Raw genomic sequence first — 19,507 nt, 5'->3', positions numbered from 1 at the left:
GAACTGGCTGCCTGCAATGGAGGGACCTGCACCCTGGTGACTCCTGCACAACCAGTGTGGGAAGCTGGGACACTTGTGGCAATACTTGTAGGGTTGGGGAAGCTTAGGCCCTCAGAGCTGGATCCAGATGCTGTGCTTGGGAAGATGTGGCCGGGGAAGATGGGGCTGAGGTAATGAACTGAACAGTCTGCTGTGCAAAGGGTGCTTTTGTTTCCAGGCTGGGGTTCTTGTGTGCATCTCATCTGCTGTCAGGTCCACTTTGCCTTATTAAGACCTTTGTGAAGGCCTTATTTGCTCAAACAGAAGGTATTTATTTGCTGCCCCAGTGCTTCCAATTAGCGAACTTGTGCCTCCTTCCAGTTGTTTATTGAACCAGGTGTCCGCTGCACAACCTCTTCCCTTACTCTGAGCTTGACCTGCTTTCCTCATGTTGGTGGAAAAAGTAGGGCAGATTTCTAGCTTTGGGTATTATTAGCCGGGAAACAAAAAGACACCCTGGGTTTTTATCACCCACTTCCTAAAAGAGCTAACCTGTGATGAGGGAGTGCTTCAGGAAGCGCGGTGGTGATGCCAGGAGCCCTGCTCTGTGGGAAGGTGGAGGATAGGCCTGGGTCTGTTCCCTGGCTGCCTGGGGGGATTAATGTGGATGCAGTTGGAGGGACAAAAAGAATCCCTAATCAAGGGGGCAAGGGAGTTCCTAGGGTTCAAGTACATAAACAAAGCCCAAACATACAGGGTTTTTTTGTTTGTTTTGTTTGTTTTGTTTGTTTTGGGGTTTTTTGTTTGGTTTTTTTTTGTTTGGTTTTTTGTTTGTTTTTTTTGTGTTTTTTTTTGTTTGGTTTTTTGTTTGTTTTTTTTTTGTTTGTTTGTTTTTTGCTTGGTTTTTTTTGTTTTTTTTTTGTTTGTTTTTTGTTTGTTTTTTGTTTGTTTTTTTGTTTTTGTTTGTTTTTGTTTGTTTTTGTTTGTTTTTGTTTGTTTTTGTTTGTTTTTGTTTGTTTTTGTTTGTTTTTGTTTGTTTTTGTTTGTTTTTGTTTGTTTTTGTTTGTTTTTGTTTGTTTTTGTTTGTTTTTGTTTGTTGTTTGTTTTTGTTTGTTTTTGTTTGTTTTTGTTTTTTGTTTGTTTTTTGTTTGTTGTTTGTTTGTTTGTTGTTTGTTTGTTTGTTGTTTGTTGTTTGTTTGTTTTTGTTGTTTGTTTGTTTTTGTTTTTGTTTTTTGTTTGTTTTTTGTTTGTTTTTTTTGTTTGTTTTTTGTTTGTTTTTTGTTTGTTTGTTTTTTTTGTTTTTTGTTTGTTTGTTTTTTTGTTTGTTTGTTTTTTGGTTTTTTTTGTTTGTTTTTGGTTTGGTTTTTTTTGTTTGGTTTTGTTTAATTTTTTTGTTTTGGTTTTGTTTTTTTGGGGTTTTTTTTGTTTGTTTTGTTTTTTTGTTGTTTTTGTTTGGTTTTGGGGGGTTTGGGTTTTTTTTGTTTGTTTTGGTTTTTTGGGGGTTTTTTTTTGTTTTTTTTTATAAGCCAGATGCTTCTGAGGTGATGTTGTGCCTCAGCGTGGCAGCAAAGTTCGGCCTGACCTTCCTTGTGTGTGCCCTTGGTTGTCAGAACTGCATTTAGAGTGTGCCAGTGAGTGCTGTTTCCTGGACATGTGTAGTTGGGATGTAACAGAACTCAGCCTGGAAACAGCTTGAGCACCTAGGTTTTGAAAACTGATCATTTTACATTCCTGGAGCCCTGTGTTCGTGCTTTATCTTGCTGACCAGCTGATGACATTGATTGCTGAAGGCCAACAGTCAAAACAGGATCCAGATCTCTTCCTGCTTTCACTTAAAGTGGACAGGTTTTCCTGGTGACCTGCTTAAGGATTTTGTCTCCACCTTTTTGGGTGGATGGTGGCAGTTGCAATAATACTGATTATTAATCAGCTGTTAGTTTAAGCCACAAATTTACTGTCACTAAAACTTCCAGGGAACTGATGGGTAACTGTATTGTAAGGTTTTTGTCCTGACCTACCTTGTTTGATTCCTTAAAATAGACCAGTGCTGCTTGTATCTGACTTACACAGCTTCGCAGCTGTATGTGAATAACCTATTTTGTGACATGCTTTCAATCTTTTTTTTTCTTCCAGTCTTAATTTAACCTATAATACTGTTCTTTTTCATTTCTTTCAGAATGGACTGCTGAATTGGGATTTATTGCAGACTCAACTGTACAGCGCTGCTCATTGCTTCATCTATTACTAGTTATTTAAATTGGACTTTTAATATCCTGCCAGCTGCTGTCCACACACACATGGTGCATTGTTGCCATTCTCAGAATTGCATCTTTGAAACCCAGGCCCTCAGTAACCTTCACAGAAGAAAGAGGCGACCTCCTGCGTACATTTGTAGAGGGAGTTTTTGGCCCTGCTGCCCTCTGGCTTTCTGGCTGCTGCTGTATTCCTGAGACACTATGGAGCCCACTATGGAGTACTGCTTAGCGCAGGTGCTGCAGAAGGATGTTGGAAAAAGACTTCAGGTTGGCCAGGAATTGATAGATTATTTCTCAGATAAACAGAAGTCAGCTGATCTTGAACATGATCAGACTATGCTGGATAAAATGGTTGATGGACTGGCCACTTCTTGGGTAAATTCCAGCAATTACAAGGTAAGGATTTGTCATGTGGAACGTGATTACTGTCAGAAGTGTCGATGTCAAATGCTATTTGATCTAAATGAAAGCTGTATGGTAGACATTCTATGATACTGTTCTGTAAGCTGGTAATTAGACTGAATCAGAGATTTTGTTCCATATCTTGGTAGCTGATAGCTGCTGTGATATCAAGGACTGAAGGCAATAAGAATTCAGTGAATGGTGTTTTAAGCACAAGTGGGTTTACATTTGGTGTTCATAGTTTGTGATATCCTGGTTTCTTTGTGTACTTTGTTAGCTGGTGGCATGCTTTGATCATCCCAATAGTTTAGCAGTGTTCATGATTTCCTGCCATGCTAAGAGGTTTATGAAACTGAAAAAAGCATATATAAACTGCATTTGTTTTCACTGTCATTAAATCATGCTAGACTTTTGCTGTTTTCTGTGGGCAGCATAGTAGATGAATTGTACTTAGCTCGAGAAAGATAGTGTTTGTATGTGTCTTCTTTTGAACTTGATAATGTTGAGATGAGTTGGTAGGACATGGAGCTCCACTGCCTTGTTATCCCTGCCATGTTACTTCATTTCCCTTCAGGTTTAATGAGGAAGTCCTACCACAGCCAGGGACTGTGGGAGTGGGGAGGGATTCTCAGCTGCAACTTGGAAAACTCTTGTCCTGGTCTGTCCATGAGGCTCTCTGGAAAATCTGAAGTACTGAAGCTATTGTATGGGATGTAATAATGTTCCTTTTTGATAAGTGGTGTGGAATCTCAGAGTGTAAACTCCTACAGAGCTGGGCCTAAAGATGGGGGTTGTGCTGGAGTTCACACCTGTAGAAGTGAAGAAAGGACTGGCTGTATAGGTTGTAGGTGCTCTGGAGCTCAGCATACTCAATTAAAATTATTTTTAACAAAAATTTTGACTGGGAGGTGGTTGTGACATTGCTGAGTGTTCTGCACAACTGCATTTGTTTCTTTTCATTTTTGTCAACAAGCAGCTGTTGTAGAAGCTGTTTGGCGTGTAGGGAGAAAAAACCCCAAACACTAGAAACACTATCACCAAACCACCAAAGCTAATGTGGTCTCAACAGAGAATCCATTGTGGTGGAACACATGAAGAGATACTTGGCTTGCTGTTGTGAACAAGCAGTGTACATATAATTTTCTGAGAGTATTACATATTCTTATTGCCCCTTTTCTTGCTAACTGGCTTTCTCTTACAATTGTCCATGATTCTCAGTGGAAGAGTAACCTAAGCACAGTAAAATTGAAATATTCCAAAATGTTCTATTTGCATGGATTTTATGAAGTGATGTGGATGTGCTGTGCAGTGCTTTGCAGTCCCAGTATCACACTTAGTTTGCAGAATTTCTATTCAGATAACTTGCTCATCTTCCCAATCTTTTGTCTGTTGAACTACATGTTTAAAATGGTCTGTGGTATTCATTTTCCAGTAACAAACTGGTGGCACTTCTGTACTGCAGTAACTCTGTTCCAGAACTCATGCTGCTGAGCTGGCTGTTCATTAATGTGTGTGTTCTATAGATAGCATTTGCTGTGATTAATAAGTTCTAGTAAGCATAACAGAGACATGTCTCGGATGTCTGGAGGGTGTTTTCTCAGTGAATGAGTATAACAGGAGATTTGAGGCCTTTGAGTGGGGCAAGCTGGCTATGTGAAGGTCAGTGATGTGGTGAAGTCTGCTTCAGGATCCAGCCGAGCCTTAGTGCACCCTCCTATGCCAATCTCTTCCTTCTGTTTTAATGCCTGCATCTGCATTATCGTTGCCTTTTTGCCTGACTGCTTGTGGGGTAGGGGTTTGGAAGCTCAGCTTTGTCTGGTGTGAGAGAGCACAGGGGAGCTGGTGTCATCTGACCCAGTTCATGGATTAGTGTGTCAACTTTAGGAGTGAAAGGCCAAGCATCCCTGCCCTAGGATAGCCATCTGGAGAGCTAAACTGCAATGGAGGAAGCTGAATATTTGTAGTCTGTTTCTCTTCTCACCTCAGTGAAAAAGTATCGGCTTAAAACAAAGATTGAGATCATCTGCGTGATTTGAAATTTCCTAGCACTTCACCAATGAAGTGTGTGTTCTCAGAATAAGACTGAGTGTGGATAACAAGAGGCATTATACTGGGACAGCATCCAGTGGATTCATGGCTCCTGCCTGTCTAGGACTCCTCTAACTGAACACTTGTGCTTATCAGTGAACCAGAGGAGAGGCATCTGTAAGGCAAACCAGTTTAGTTTGGGTTAAAAGGAGCTTGAACTGATGATGAAATTGCACCTTTACAGGATGGGCACAAGCTTTCTCCATCATTGGCATCCATGTCTGATCTGTGTATGTCATGGCCATCATTGACCTTTTTAGGCTTTGCTGGTTTTCTGTACATTGTTTCTATTTTTTCATGACACTACTTTGTCAAGTCCTTGACCTCAGCACAATGACTGCAGACAATGGAGTCTTCTTTTTCAAGAGATTCAGGGGAAAAAAATAGAATCATGGAAGGCAGAGATGCTTTTCTTTGGTTGGTGCTGTCTCAAGTCTGTTAAAAACAGCCTGTATAAAACATAGTGAGGCCTAACATACTTCTGATAGCACTCACTACTCTAAAACCCCTTAACAAATCATCTTGTGACCTGATCACTGGTCCCTGCTTTGTAACAGACAGATGCCTTAGGTGCAGAAGGCAGATGGATAGTTCAGGATGCTTTTCAAGTCAAGGAAGCATAAAGGTGATTGTAAGGCACTGAAGTCCAGTGCAAAGCCATTTGCATGTTTGTGCTTCCTAGGAGCGTGCTTGAACTGCACCCAACAGCCATGGCAGGCTTGAGTTTTCTCAGCAGTACTTAGAGGTGTGCAGAAGACATAGGAATGGTGCAGAGTGATAAGATGAATTCTCTTTGAGAGCTCTTACTCCTCTTTGGAGCACAGTTGCTTAGAGCAGACAGCCTGTGTTTGTGTGAGCACTAGGAGTTGTGGATTACACCAGTGAGATTGGGCTGGGAAGGTATTGCAGGATGCTTTAGGCCAAAGAGGAATTCTGCCTCTGGTCTGTTTCTTCATTTGTGCTTTGTTTGCTTCATCTATGCTGTTTCAGAATGGTGGTTCTGCTTGACTCCTTCTCTTCCCCTGCTAAGCACAAAAGAGAGTTATTTTGCTGAGCTTTGAATCTCTGAACAATAACTAAGGTCTGCACAGAGCTGTCTGTCTGAAAACATGAGGCAAAACAGCACAGCAGTGTCAGAGGCTTCAGTGTGTCCTGTCAGGTTCCACAGTGCTATGGCAAGGGGAGAGGGCTGGAATTGTCAGTAATCCCCTGGTGAGCCATCTCGCTTTGAGCTGCTTCTGCAGCATTTAGTAATGCGGATGTTAGGTGTGCAGGATCTCCTGGCTCATCTGCAGCTGGTGAGCCTTTCTCAGTACCCAAACCCTGATGTAAATTAAGGTGTAATGTAAAGTAATATGTCTTAAAGTAGTTTCAACCAGCCTGCAATTCCAAGAGGTGAGCTGAGAGTGTTTGGCAGTGACCTTCTCTTGCCTGCTGCTCCTCAACAATGAGATGAGGTCTCTTGCACCTCTTTCCCTGGGATGTGTTGCCTTTGCTGGTGGAGTTGAGGTTTCCAGTGGAAATAGCTCTTGTTATTGCAGGGTTTTTTTATACAAACATCCAAGAGGGAGATTGGTGGTGACAGAGCCTCCAAGCAGGTCAGGGTCCAACATACTGAAGAGAGATTCTGTTCAGTGTTTTCACTTGTTGCAGAGTGGTAGGAGAGGCCAGCTTGAAGTGAAACTGGATGGAGGTTTGCAGTAAGGAATTGGATGCAGCTTTGTATTTTTTTCATGCACTTTCACAAGTAGTGATTTTTTGGCAGTGCACTGCTCTCACTGGACAGGGTTTCTTTTCCAAGGAAGAATATCTCACCTTGCATGGAATGGTCCCTTTGTCCCGGTGCAGCCAGGTCTGTGTGAGGCTCTGTGCCCAGCAGCCTGTAGGACTGGGTTTTGCTCTGAGAGGTGAGTTAGGAGCTGACATGGTTAACAGACCCCGGGTCTGAGGACACATCCACAGCCTCCTGCTGTGCTGGTAGACTCACTCTGTCGGGCAGGGCTGTGTCCTGAGCTTTGTCTGTGTTCATGTATGCAGCAATTCGGATTTGATTTGTTTAGTTCCCAGCTGATTTTGGTACTGAGAGAAACATCATTCTTTTTAAAGTAAAATGTAAGATGTTAACGAGCATTTTTTTGATATGGTGAAATATTGCACCGATATTTTATTTCCCCTGACAAAATTCCTAATAGTGTTAGAGAAAGCAACCTTCCATTCTGATCTGTTTCTGAATATCAAGCATTACAAGAGCATGTTTCACGAAGCTGAAGAGAAATAAAACTTACATAAATTAGCTGGCTTTCTTAAACTGTGTATCGAATAATTTTTTTTGCTTGCTAATTGAGGGGTAGAACAGATGGCACAGGCTTAGTTTAAAGTGACATCCATTAGAGTTACTTAAGCTGATGAATGGTTGTTCACTATAAGCATACATTTGTTCTCTATACCGTGTTTATTTTGGTTGAAATTCGGTAGAAGAAATCCTGATTTAAGACATAATTATCATGCATGGTTATGGGTTGATATGATAATTTGGTGAGTGTGTTTTGTTGAGTATTTAATGCACGGAGAGAAAGGATTTCACCATCTGTGGAAGAAAAAGAGACTTGTAAAGGGTTTCCAAGCAGCTGCTGTTAGCTGCTGAGATTTGAGCTGCTGGGAGTGCATGAAGATCAGTAATGTATATATTCATCTACTGCTTTCATCCCTCTTTACCATGAAGCTGGAATTGCTAATAAAGATGAATTAAATTAGTTTTGGTGTACAAAAGACAAGAGAAAGGGTCTGTGGAGGAAAAGTGATCTTGAGATCCAGACTTGAGAGTTCAGCCCATTCCTTGCATATGCCCATATTGCAAAAGGGACCATGGCAGAAACTGTTGTTGATAACTTCCTTTGTGGGAAGAAGAGTTACCTTAGGAAGGGCTAAAGACTCATTCTGTTTGAACTGCGTTGTGGACTGTGCCCAGTCCTTATTTTTAGGCTTCTGTGCTGGCATGCTCCTAATAGGTGGGTTTTCCTGCCTTGAACTTATGGAAGAGCAGAGTTTTGGCTCCAGGATATCCAGTTTCCTGTAGGCATTGATGTTAATTCCCAGTCCAGCTGATCAGTTGTTTTTTTTTCTGGCTCTAATAGCTGGACCTGCCTTCCCAACACTTAACTGCTCTGTATGGTAATTTGATTGGATTATGGTGCAGCTCTTACCACTGTGGTATCAGCAGTGTGGGGAGGGCCACAGAGGGTGCGGTGCAGAATAGAAGATTGTAGCAGCTGGAGCAGATCAAATACAGTAGTTTCAGATCTTTGGATTCAGGGCAGGGGAAAAATTTCCTGCTCTAGCAAGTCAGCATTTAGAATTCTCCTGTAGCTTTTTCTTCTTAGTTAAAAGGTAATAATGACTGGTGTAGCAGGAAGGATTGTCCTTTTCTGACTGTAGTGGGAAGAGCTCTACTGGAGCAGTAATACTTTCTTGTTGTTTTATGCACAAAGTGGATGTGCTACTGGTTGCATAAAACAAAAGGTTTGTGAACCTTTGTGTGCCAAAGGGGACAGTATCTCTCAGTTGTTTACCAAGGTATTAGCAAATCAAATACAAATAATGAGAACCTACAGGATCCCAAGGGAACGTGCAGAGTGGAGACAGAGTGTTGAAATAATTAGGACAGAAGTTTGTTTCCATAGTGGCACATTCAAGGTCTAACCTCTTTTCCACCGGCTTTAGAGCTCAGTATCCAAAGCTCCGTTCATGAAATGGAAGGGAAAATAACCCCATCCCTGACAAGACAGGTAGCTTTTGTGAACCAAAGTCTATTTCCTTTGGGTCACCTGGTTCAGAAGTAGCTGAAGCCTGGAGCAGAGTCCTCAGGTGTCCTGAAAGTGTCTGCAACACAGCAACCTTACCAACCTCACCATCTCCATATGGAGATGCTTTAAACCAACCAAGAACTTCACATTCAGTAAAACTCCTTCAACTGTCTCCATCTCTCTTGTTTTGACCAAAGCAGCCTGAGTGTAATTGCAACATTTACATGGGATTTTAATTAAATGACAGCTTGATATCCTGTCTCCTGGTGGCCCATAGTGGATGGTGAGAAATAAATGGAAATTTGGGCTACAAAGTAAAACTCTCCCTTGAATATCACTCTGGCTTACAGAGATTTGATTCCCTGGTTTTGTTTGCTGATCAAATTTATCTTCTATAGGATTTTAGTACTGGGACTAACAAAAGTTGTCTGGGGCTATTGTTTTTTTCTTGTTTGTTTGCTGTGTTGTTTTTGTTTCATTTTTTGAATTTTTGTGTGTGAGTGGTTTTGGTTTTGTTGTTTTTTTTTTTTTTGGGGGGGAGTTTCTTGGTGTGTATTTGTTTGGGTGTTTTTGTTACGTTTTTGTTTTGTTAGGTATGCTTTCTCCTGTGTGTTTGGTAGAATGACTACCTCAGCATTGGCAAGGCCAAGCGATTCTTGTTTGGGACTGTGAGTCTGGGTCAACACACAACAGACTGAACCATTGTGGTTACTAAATTGAGAGGATAAAGCTATTCCTTTAATGCTGGTGTAGTGTTTCATTTGCAGCACTTGAGTCCTGTCACTAGGGTCTGTTAGAGGTCTAACAGAGTTAGCCAGGTCTCAGAAAACCTTGGTGTGTGTTGCTTCACTGCAGGCTAAGGGTCACAGCTGATGCATTGGTGGAAAAGGCAGATTATTGGGGATTTATTTTCATGGGATAAGAGTGTACTAATGCTATTGTAGAGTGCCTTATTGGGCTCTTCTGTGGCATGTGTTGTACAGTTCTAGTTCCCTGTCTGCAGGAAAGGAATTCAAGCTGGAACAGGTGCAGGGAAGGGCTAGTGGGGTGTTCAGGGTATTGGAGAGCCTGCCTAACCAGAGGAGACTAAGAGGTTTGGCTTGTTTAGTTTACAGTATGAAGGCTGACAGGGAATATGACTGGTGTCCATAAATACTTCAGAGGAGTGACCGTCAGGGATGGGAAAGAACTCTTAGATTTAAAGGGCAAGGTTAGCACAAGAACGAATGGGTGTAAACTGGCTGTGAGTAAATTTAGACTGCATGTCAGATGAAAGTTGCCTGCAGAAAGAACATTGGAAAACTCCTAGTGATGGGTAGATAAAGACAAGACATTTGGTTTTAGGATAGATCTTGTGATGATTTTGAATTGTTTATGTACAGTGTGGAGTAACAGGATTATGCATCGTGGTAGGGCTATTTTGTTTCAGTCCTTTGTGTGGTAGAACAGATATGATACTGTGCCTTAAACTGCTTGAACACTTTAAATAAAATATTTTGAACAGTGTACTGGTTTTGGTCCTCAGAAATCCCAAAGTGACTTAGAGAGACTGTTCATATTGTGCTTGCTACTTCTGCAGTAAAATTAGCAGTCATTTATATGCGTGTGGAACCCATCTGCCTTCATGTTTAGTAGGTAGCAGGATGAGTAGGAGTGAATCCTCACTTTCCCTGACACGACCTGAATGGAAGGTTAGTGTCAGTGCTACATTTACTTGGGACCTTGATTTTTTTGCTAGTCTCTAAATTGTTCAGTGGAGTTTTGTTGTCCTCTTGATGCTGAAAGAAATACTCATCAGCCCCCAGGGTCCTGCCACCAGCACCAACCTGTTACCTGCTCCCTTGAAAGTATGCACATCCTTCCATGTCTTCTTTGTGGGATATTCCTTGAAGTTGTCTTAAAAGCCATCCTTGTCTCACTCTTTGAACTTCCACATGAAAAAATTGTATACTGAAGGTCCCACTGTTAGTGAGCTCTAGTTGCCTCTGACTTGGTCTAGTTTTAATTAAGTCATTTTGTAAGTAGGGAAGTTGTATGAAGCCTCATTTTCTTTGCCTTTTTCTTTGTAGATTTGCTGGCATCTCAGGCTTTTGTTTTCCTCATGCTGAAGTCTGTGTTTCAGTGGAATCTCTTTTCATTACTTTATTTGTATTTGCATATAATCTTTGGTATCTCTGTTTTCCCTACCATATTAGGTTGAAATTTGCTAAAATTGGCTAAAGAATTCAGAAGTTAGGTGAAAAAACAATAGATTAATATTAGATCAACAGTTTAATTACACCTTCCTTAAAAATAGGACTGAAAAATACCTGATAATGCTTTTTTAAAACATTCCAGTGTGCTCTTAGCATTAAGTGCATATATGGGTTTTTTTGGAAGACCAGCAGATGGGACTGGGTAGTCTGCTGCAGGGTTATCTTTGTGTTTCAGATGTGCATTTCTGGCTCTGGCACCCTCCTTTTTCAGCAGGTGCATTTTGGAACAGAAAGGTAGCATTGGCTATATGGCAGCTGGATCAGCCCTTAGAGTCACGGGGTAACTCAGGTTGCAGGGGCCTCTGGACTCACCATCTAGTTTCATCCACCATACCACTGTATACTGTCAAGGCCCTAAAACTTATTTATTACTTGTTTTTTTAGCAGAATTTATTAGCTGGTAAGTGCTAAGTGTCCCAGTATCAGAGGTGCTTACATGAACTGACTCCCATGTAAATGTTTTTGGGATGCCAGTGATGGCAGCAGTTTTGTGTAGTGATTCCAAGTCACCCAGGGTACCAGTGACAGCTTACCTGAGGCTGAGCACAGTCAGCTTGCCTTGCTCAGAGCTGATGGCTGAGCTGTGCTTTGTGTGAGTGTGTATGAAGCTGCCCCATGTAATTGTGTCCCGTGTGTTGTCTGGTCTGTGGCTGTATCATTAAATCTAGGAGGGAACATAGTGGAGACGTGTTGTATGAATTTTTCCAAATGAATGTTGCCTCCCACAAATCATTCATTACTTTCTTTCTAGATGAGATCTCTTTTTTTAACTAGGCAAAACCTACTGAGTTCTTCATTTGTGCTAAACATGGAACTTTAAAACAAAGCAACATTTGAGTATTCAGGAATCAGAGCAAAGACTTGCAGTTATCAGACCATACAGAGCCTGATAATTTTTTATAGTGTGGCTGGGATTTTGGCCAGAGGAAAGAATGTGTAGGATTGAATCTGCATTAAGTGTGAGAAAATTTTTGTGGCTACTAATGCTTTTTTATCTCTAAAAGTAACCTTCTGGAGAGAAGTTTGTAGAAATAATGAAAAATTGCACAGTAGAATCCCATTCTAACATGGAACCACAGAATGGCTTGGGTTGGAAGGGACCTTAAACATCATCTGGTTCAGCCCCCCTTCCACTGGATAGGGCACCTTCCACTAGACCAGGGTGCTCAAAGCCTCATCCAGCCTGGCCATGCCCTTGGTGTGGCAGCTCTGCTCCTGCAGGCAGGACGTGCACACAAGCACAAAGGCTGGCAAGATTTCTTTGGGATGTGGAAGCACTGTGAGGTGAACTGTGGTGGTATCACCTTGCCAGTGTTAAGAGTGTTTGTGCCAGTCAGCTGATAGTTGAGAACCTGGTAACAGCAAATGGGAAACCTAACATTGCTTCAATTCAGTGTGTTTTGAAGTTATATTATCTGAGTAATGTCTGCATTTACTGTGAAATGTATATTAGGAATCAGGTCTTTGTACTAATTTTCTTTGTGTCTGTTAGAACTATACTCTATTAAAAGACAGCAAGTTTTGCCTTGTATTGCCATGACTCTCCATTTGACTGATGTCAAGTGACATAGTTGTGTTGGGTCTAATTGGAAATCCTGCAGCAAATGGAGGCATCAGTGCTTGTGCAGTGACATGGAACAAATGTCTGCTTTTAACAACTTGGGAGGATTTTGTGTCTCACTGTTGGGAGCTTAAATAAAGGGTCGCCGCTCGTTCAGTGTGGTACAGAGCTGGGCTTTACAGGCTTTTACTGATGTACACCCATCACCAGAGTTGTCTGATGGAGCCAGACCTGGTCATACTCTAATTTCTGTAACAGCTCTGTAAATATAGACACCTCGAGCTTTCACATTGGAATTAAAAGTGCACCTGAGTTTTGGAGGAAATTCTGTTGGCTTGTAGCTGATGGAGTCCATCCTGATGCACCAAATTGTTTAACCCAATACTCCTCAATAAACTGTGTATTTGTGTGTGCTCTCATCTGTTTGAGAGCACACACAAATGAATGATCCTTGTGTAAATACTGCAGTATGCTCCTACTTTTATAAATGAAGCCCTTGGAGAAGTCAGTTGTGTACCTTGATTAACTGTGAGATGCTCAGAGGGGCACTGCAGTGTTGTACCCTGAGGCACCAAGGGTGCCATCGCTGTGCTGCTGTTGTGTGCATGGCTGAACTGCTTGACCTCCAGAAGGAATTTCTCACTCAATGATTGGATGTGGTATGGAAAGCTGAAACTGCACACAGGTTTTAGGAGGTGCATGCTCTTACAGATTGGAATATTTTGTCTGTCTGGCTAGAGCTTTTCTTCCAGGCCTGTATGGGTGGCTTTCCTGGTTTTCCTGTCTGCCTCTTCTACTTTCTTTCCCTTTAGGTCTTTGGGAAGTTGTTACCTGCATAATGTTGCTGGAATATGAATAAGTTATGTGAGTAGGTCTGCTTGTGAAAGACTACTAGCTTCAATCCCCATCAAGATCTGAACTTTCTTGTTGCCTTCAAAGAACTCTGCTTCTGTCTTTATGTTGGTCAGGTCCCATTCTCTACTTGCAGTTTAATCTCTTTCCTTCTGGAATTTCCTGTTCTATAAGCCTACAGAAAGTTAATGAGGTTTCCTAAGCAGGAGAGCATGTGTGGAGAAAAGTGCTGTGAAAAGTGGCACCTAGAGGTGGTGTGATGGGAACTGGTACTGCAGATGAATGGGAGGGCAGGACCTGACATCTTGGACTAAATGACAGTGCTTTGAAGGTGGAGATCTGAAACTTCAATTTGCAGAACAGCTAGAGAGTGATGATGGTGTGAAAAGAAGGATCATCCATGAAAAAAGATATCTGTAAGATAATTCCCTTACAGGAGCAATGGTACAAATGGGGCATGTATTTGGGAAAGGTGGGAGAGGCTTTGTAATAGCAGAAAGGTGAGCTGCTGAGAACCATGTGAGAACTTAAAGCTCTTTAATACAGATGAGATGGGCTGGATTTTAGGTCTGCATGAAATACTTTTCAAGTTCATTAAACTTGCAGTATCTTTCAGGTTTCTATCACTGAGATATCTGGAACTGATGCTAATTGATGGCTCTCTGATAGGCATTTCTGAGTTTTCTGGTGGCTATTTTCAGGAGGAAGTATTGCATGAGAATTGTAGCAGAGTGTGCTGAAGCTGGGCAAACACTTAAGAATGAGAGTTGGTGACTTTTCTAGGTGGTAGCTCTGTTACAAAACTAACTCATGAAAGCTGGTGTGAGGGTGGCTTGCTGGCTTTTTTGTCTGTGGAAAGCAGGTTTCTCATGATGTAGTAGAGAAATTGTCTAGGTCACATGGGTCAGCATGGGCTCCCCAGTTCTTTCAGCTAATATAAAGGAGGGAAATAAGATTTAGAAGGGAAAGTTGATTTAGACAGGAGAGCCAGGATGAATTGCTGGAATATGTACTTTATACTCTGTGTGGGTACTCTGTGTTTTAACTAGAACCCATATTTATCACAGTTGTTTTGCAGGAGTGTGTTTTGTGATGATTCCAGGATCACTGGTCAGACATCAATGTAAGTTTGTTGGCACAAAGGGTGGTTCAGGTGGTCCTGCTGTTTTCATGTTCCCAGTCAGAGGGGCTCATTTGGTGCAGCTGCAGCCCTCAAACTCTGCTGAGCAGAGGCTGTGCTTTGGGTGGGTGAGACATGGAGTGAGAGAGTGGGGGGCTCTGCAAGTGTCCCTGTCTCAAACCAGTTGTTGTGCAGACAGCTTAATGCTGGCAGTTCAAAAAGCTTGGATGAACCCCTCTGGGGAATCTGAAGGTGTGCATGAGCCAGGAGCTTGGAGGAGAAAGGATCTGCTGATCTGGGAAGAGATGGAGCTGTGGGGAAAGATAAGTGCGGGATGGACTCTGCTATCCTTGTGGGAAGGTATCCAGTGGTGACTCTCATGTGGCAGTCCGAGAGGAAGAGAGCAGGAGGAGAGATTCTGGTGTGCCTTTTTAAACTGGGATAAGGGAATCACAGCAAAGAGAAGAGGCCAAGGGCAGGACTTTTAGGTGGCATTCATCAGGGTGGGAGTTGAGCCAGGAAAAAATTCTGGTATGTCAAGAAGATGCCCGGAGCCTGTTTATCTTCCTTCTCTTTACTTCATGCCTATCACCATTGAAGTCTGGCATCTTCAGACTGGGAATAAAGTGTGTTACTGGGGGGCTGTTTTCCAGGGATCAGAGGGGCACTTGTGATAAATGAGAGCAGCAGTTCTGGTAAGTGAACGTGTGCTAGAAAATGGCTCTACAGCCAAATTTGGCTGCGGAACAATTAAAACAAAAATGCCCTAAAACCTGCTTTTACAGTCAGGAAAGGTGTGGTAGGGTTGGAACAATGGGAAGTCTGGAACTTAATTAAGAGCCAGATCCTGCTGCCACTGAAGTTGGAGAAACTCAAATTGACCCCAAATGCAGCAATGTGCCATGTGCAGGCTTTCCAGAGATGGGACAGAATTTTGGATGAACAGCACCTCCAATGTGTGGAAGATCTGTCTATTTATTTTTAGTTTGAGCTCTTCAAATGCTGTTAATAACATGTCTGTGTTGCTTGTGTGCGTGTTAATAAGGATTAATTTACATTTGAATTTTGTTTCTTATGGAAATTTTTTTCTGGGAGACATTCCTTTGAGGCATTCCTTTAATAATAAGTAATTGGGGTGGGTAACCTTGTTTAGTCTTTTGTTACGGAAGTCAGAGTTTGTGATTGAAATTTATGATTTTCCTCTCCCACTATTTTGAAGCTTTTGAATCTGTATTTCTATGTGATAGTTTGTGATTTTAAAGTAACAACACATTGATAATTCTTTTTTTAGTCAGTTATATGTGAATTTACATCAGAAATTTTGGCTTCTGTGCTAGTTTCTTTGGTATTTTGTAAATGTGGCATCTTCTAAACGTGCTATTTTGCATAAAACTTACATAATAGAAGATGGGGGAAAAATCTTGGGCTATTACATTTTTTTTATACTGCCCTAGGAATGGATATGGGAACAACCCCAGCCCTCTCTGCTGTTTTGTGCTGTTGGAGGAGTGCACCAGTTTTGAAGCTGTGAGCTCTCAGCCATGTGGAGCTTGGTTTATTGTTTAGGGAGCTATAAAAGATAACTCGAAGGAAGTGAGGCTGTTGTCTGTGGACTTCCATTGGCTCTGTAGAGATCCATATCCTTATTAGAGAGTGTGTAGATCACTGTATGTTTTAGAAGGCTGAAAACTATTGCTTATGAATTGGGGGTGGGGAATCCTTTTTTGGCAGATGACAAATGCTTATGTTTTTCTGCTTTTTACTGTGGTATAGGCAATGTCTGTATCTATAACAAAAAATAAATTGTTGGTCAGAATTCTTAGTTCTGATTTTCTTTATTTGATTTGAATATCTTAAGTTAAACCCTAACTGTTTCAGAAGAAATACTTTATTAATAGAAAATAATTGGTTTCAGTGCAGAAAGAACTGCTTGGGATTTCATGGACTGTATTACATGGGATATCAGATTAACTGATCTAATGAGGTGCTTCTGCCTGTAAAAATCTGTTACTGGTGCAAATAATGGAGGATAAAGGGGTCTTAGTTTGTGCTGCCTGTATTCTTTAAAATAATGTAGCTTGATGCTAGACAGATATTGTTTCAATCATTTTTTCCTTCTCTTTTTCTTGCCGTTTCATTTGTACTTCCTAGATCAGTGGTGTGAGGTTCCCTCTGCTTCCAGATGATGTTTGTTTTGATATTCTGAAATCTGCTGTTGGTTATTTTGTGGGAAATCTGACTTGAATAGAATCATTCTAGGTATAAGCATCTGAGGAGAGCAGCAGACTAACCAACATTACAAGCTGGATTGCGATTTGGAATTAAGGTTTTAGTCACGAGAGCTGTCCTTGTCCAGGACACTGGTTGCTTGGGTTCGTGCTGGGTTACCAAATGGGGGTTGTGTTGTTGTATTGAAAGGGTTACTGTTCCATTGCAAATGCAAGAGCTGAAAGTGAGGTATTTGGAAAAGCTGAGCAGCAGACACTTGTTTGTCCCAGGACCTGTGGTAGTGTCCACGTTCTTGCAAGAACTTGGGGGTGCATCCTGCTCCTCTGAAGCTTGAGGCTTAGCAGGGAGGGAGATAAGGAGCGAGCCCATGTAGAGCTGAAGGAGGTTCTTTGCCACCAGCGTTCTCTTTCTCACTGACAGGTTCAGTGTTTGTGGATGACATGCTTAACCTGCATATGGATATTGTTTTCATCTTTGTGCCTGTTTTGAATCTCTGCTGTTCAGTGCTCATTTTTGGAACAGTTGCATATCTGTGAGATGAATCTTGTTTTTTCCTTTTATCTAGCATCAAAAGATTAAAAGAAAACTTGAAAAGAAGCATACGTGCTTTTATTTGACTTGCACAGCTAATTTTCTCCTTAATGCTGTGAGCTTCAAGTTGCTGCTGAAAGCAAGTTTGTGCACATGCACCAGGAGTCTGCAAGGGGAGAGTCACAGGGAGATAAAGGATCAGCTCCTGGGGAGCTGTAGATTGCCTGTTTCCTCATGCCCTGTTGTTAGTGGTGAGCAGTAGGTGATCTGGCTGTGCTGTGGACAGTTGAGCCTCGTGTCAGTCTTTGTCGTTTCCTGGGCCTGGTGGGTCTCAGGCTGGGGTGGCCCATGCTTTGTGTAGTGCCATCTTTCAGCAGGGGCTCTGTTTGTCCTGGAGCATGGGCTGGAGCATGTACTCCTTCAATAGAGATAATGCTATTTGATGCCTGATGTCTAAAGCTTTCACTAGAACTAATCTGTATAAAACTTCCTGCAAGTCCTGTTTGTTATGAGAGACCTCTCTGCTTCTCCCCTGATCTTGCAAGATCTGATTTAGAAATACTTAGTGCATGTTTTTTCAACATACATTGTAAATAGTTGGTTTGCAGGTTCACTGCTCTTCTGATTGGCATAGTTAATGATATACATATCTTGAAAGTCTTTGATGCTGGATCAAAAGAAAATAAAATTATTTTGGAAGAATGAGATAAATATAAATTTTTAAATTCTGTAGTGTATTTAATCTGAAAGTATCTGGAATTGCTTTTCAGACCAACAAAATGGCTAAATCCATCACTGAAGCCTGCTGCTCCTACCTGCCTGAACAGTAGACATGGTATAAATTGTTGCTTTCTGTCAAGGGAATTTGACTGGTTTAAATATTGATGCTATGTTCTTCAGTCACCAGGCATGAAGGCAGAGATGATATTTGGTTCCTAGTTCACAGATAAAGTAGTGAGGCAATAATACAGGGAAAATCTGAAAGTGGGCTTGCAATGTACCCTGCCTCCCTTCTGCCCACTGAATGGGAAGGAAACTGCTCTGAAGATTTAAGTGTATTTGCTGCATCATTGGTAGAGTTTCATGTGGAGCTGTTCCCCTTCCCTGATGGCTGCACCAGCAGGTGCATTAGGTGCCTTGGCTCTAGGGGCCAAGACTGCTCTGGAGCTTCCTTGGCCTGCTCTGGTGGGACTGAGCACAGAACCTGGTGTGCAGGACTGTCACAGGGAGAGCTACAGGACCAGTGTTAGGAATATGCACGGTGGGAGGAAGACCTCCTGTGACTGCATGACTGAAATAGGCTGGCAGGCAAGTGACTCCACAGTGAAGAGGAAATCCCTGGATATTTTTCACGCTCTTCATTTTTTGCCTTATGTTTCTGTGAAGCTGTAAGTCACCCCCCAAAGTATGGAGGCTGCTCCACAAATTCCTGTTGAAAAGGATTCCTCACTGTGTGGAAGAGAGTCTAGGTGAGTTGCTTGCCAGCCTTGGTCCCTTCTGTGTAAAAACATGATTAAATACTGCAGGTGGGTTTTGTGTGTGTCAGAAGATTACCATTTCAGGTTAAAGACCATCTGTCTGGGGTGCTGAATGATGATCAGCTGAGTGGGAAGTGGATTTCTGCTGGTGTAAAAGTTTGCTGGGAAAGCAGGTGCCCTTGCAGGGATTAGCTCCAGGGGAAAAGGTGTTTTCTGTCTTGCTGCTATATGCAGGTGTTCTAGCTAATGCCACATGCAGATGCTTCTCGTTCCAGGTTAATGATGCTTTGTTCCCCCAGGTCTCAAGGAGGTTGTTTAAAGGAGAGAGAAGTGTATTGACAGGATTCAGTTGTTGAGTCTGGTCTGTTTGCCCAGTCCTCAAACCACCACAGTGAATTCACTTTGGAGCCATGGGAAGGGCTTAGTTGCTGCTGAGCTGGCAGCTCTAGCAGCAGGTAATTGCAAATGTGCTTCCAGTATTTTGGGCTCTTGGGAAATAACTGGAGGGCAGAACCTTGCCATTCTCCCTTTCCCAAGCATATTGTGTAGTCCAGGTTTGAAAGAAGAAAATGTCTCTTGCAGATCCTTGTCAACCAACCTCAACTGCTCCCAGTCTGACCAGTGAAGGAGCTGTGTGGATTTTCCTTGGTGTTAGTACAAAGAGAGTGATAGTGAAGAGTGGTTAATAATGAAGAGGCTGCTATTGACTCAGCTTGCAGCAAACCCTTCTCCCTCTGTGGGTGCTGAGGCTGTAAATGGTGGTGGTGACAAAAGCCAGGTTTGCAAACCACAGGTCTGCACCACAACCAAGCTCTTCTGTGTGAGGAGTCAGAATAGCAGTCCAGTGGCTCATGAGATGACGCTTTAGATACCTTGCAGAGTTTTTGGGCTTTTTCTGTCCTGCTTGCAAGTGTTTGCAGTCAGCAAGGAGATGCATTCCCTGCCTGTAGGAGG

General features: G+C 42.1%; 1 protein-coding gene across 1 annotated transcript in view; it reads left to right on the top strand.

The window, feature by feature from the left end:
* Positions 1–19,507, top strand: part of CLASP1 (cytoplasmic linker associated protein 1) — a 168,242-nt gene that overhangs the window by 9,721 nt on the left and 139,014 nt on the right. The window contains exon 2 of the mRNA XM_064434988.1: positions 2,156–2,630. Within this exon, the coding sequence (XP_064291058.1) occupies positions 2,436–2,630 (195 nt within the window). The 5' untranslated portion in view covers positions 2,156–2,435. The remainder of the gene's footprint in view (positions 1–2,155; positions 2,631–19,507) is intronic.

Source organism: Passer domesticus, chromosome 10, assembly GCF_036417665.1.
Source record: "Passer domesticus isolate bPasDom1 chromosome 10, bPasDom1.hap1, whole genome shotgun sequence".
In the NCBI taxonomy this organism is placed as follows: Eukaryota; Metazoa; Chordata; class Aves; order Passeriformes; family Passeridae; genus Passer; species Passer domesticus.
The sequence above is the reverse complement of the archived record's forward strand: the minus strand, read 5'-3'. Positions and strand labels throughout refer to the sequence as shown.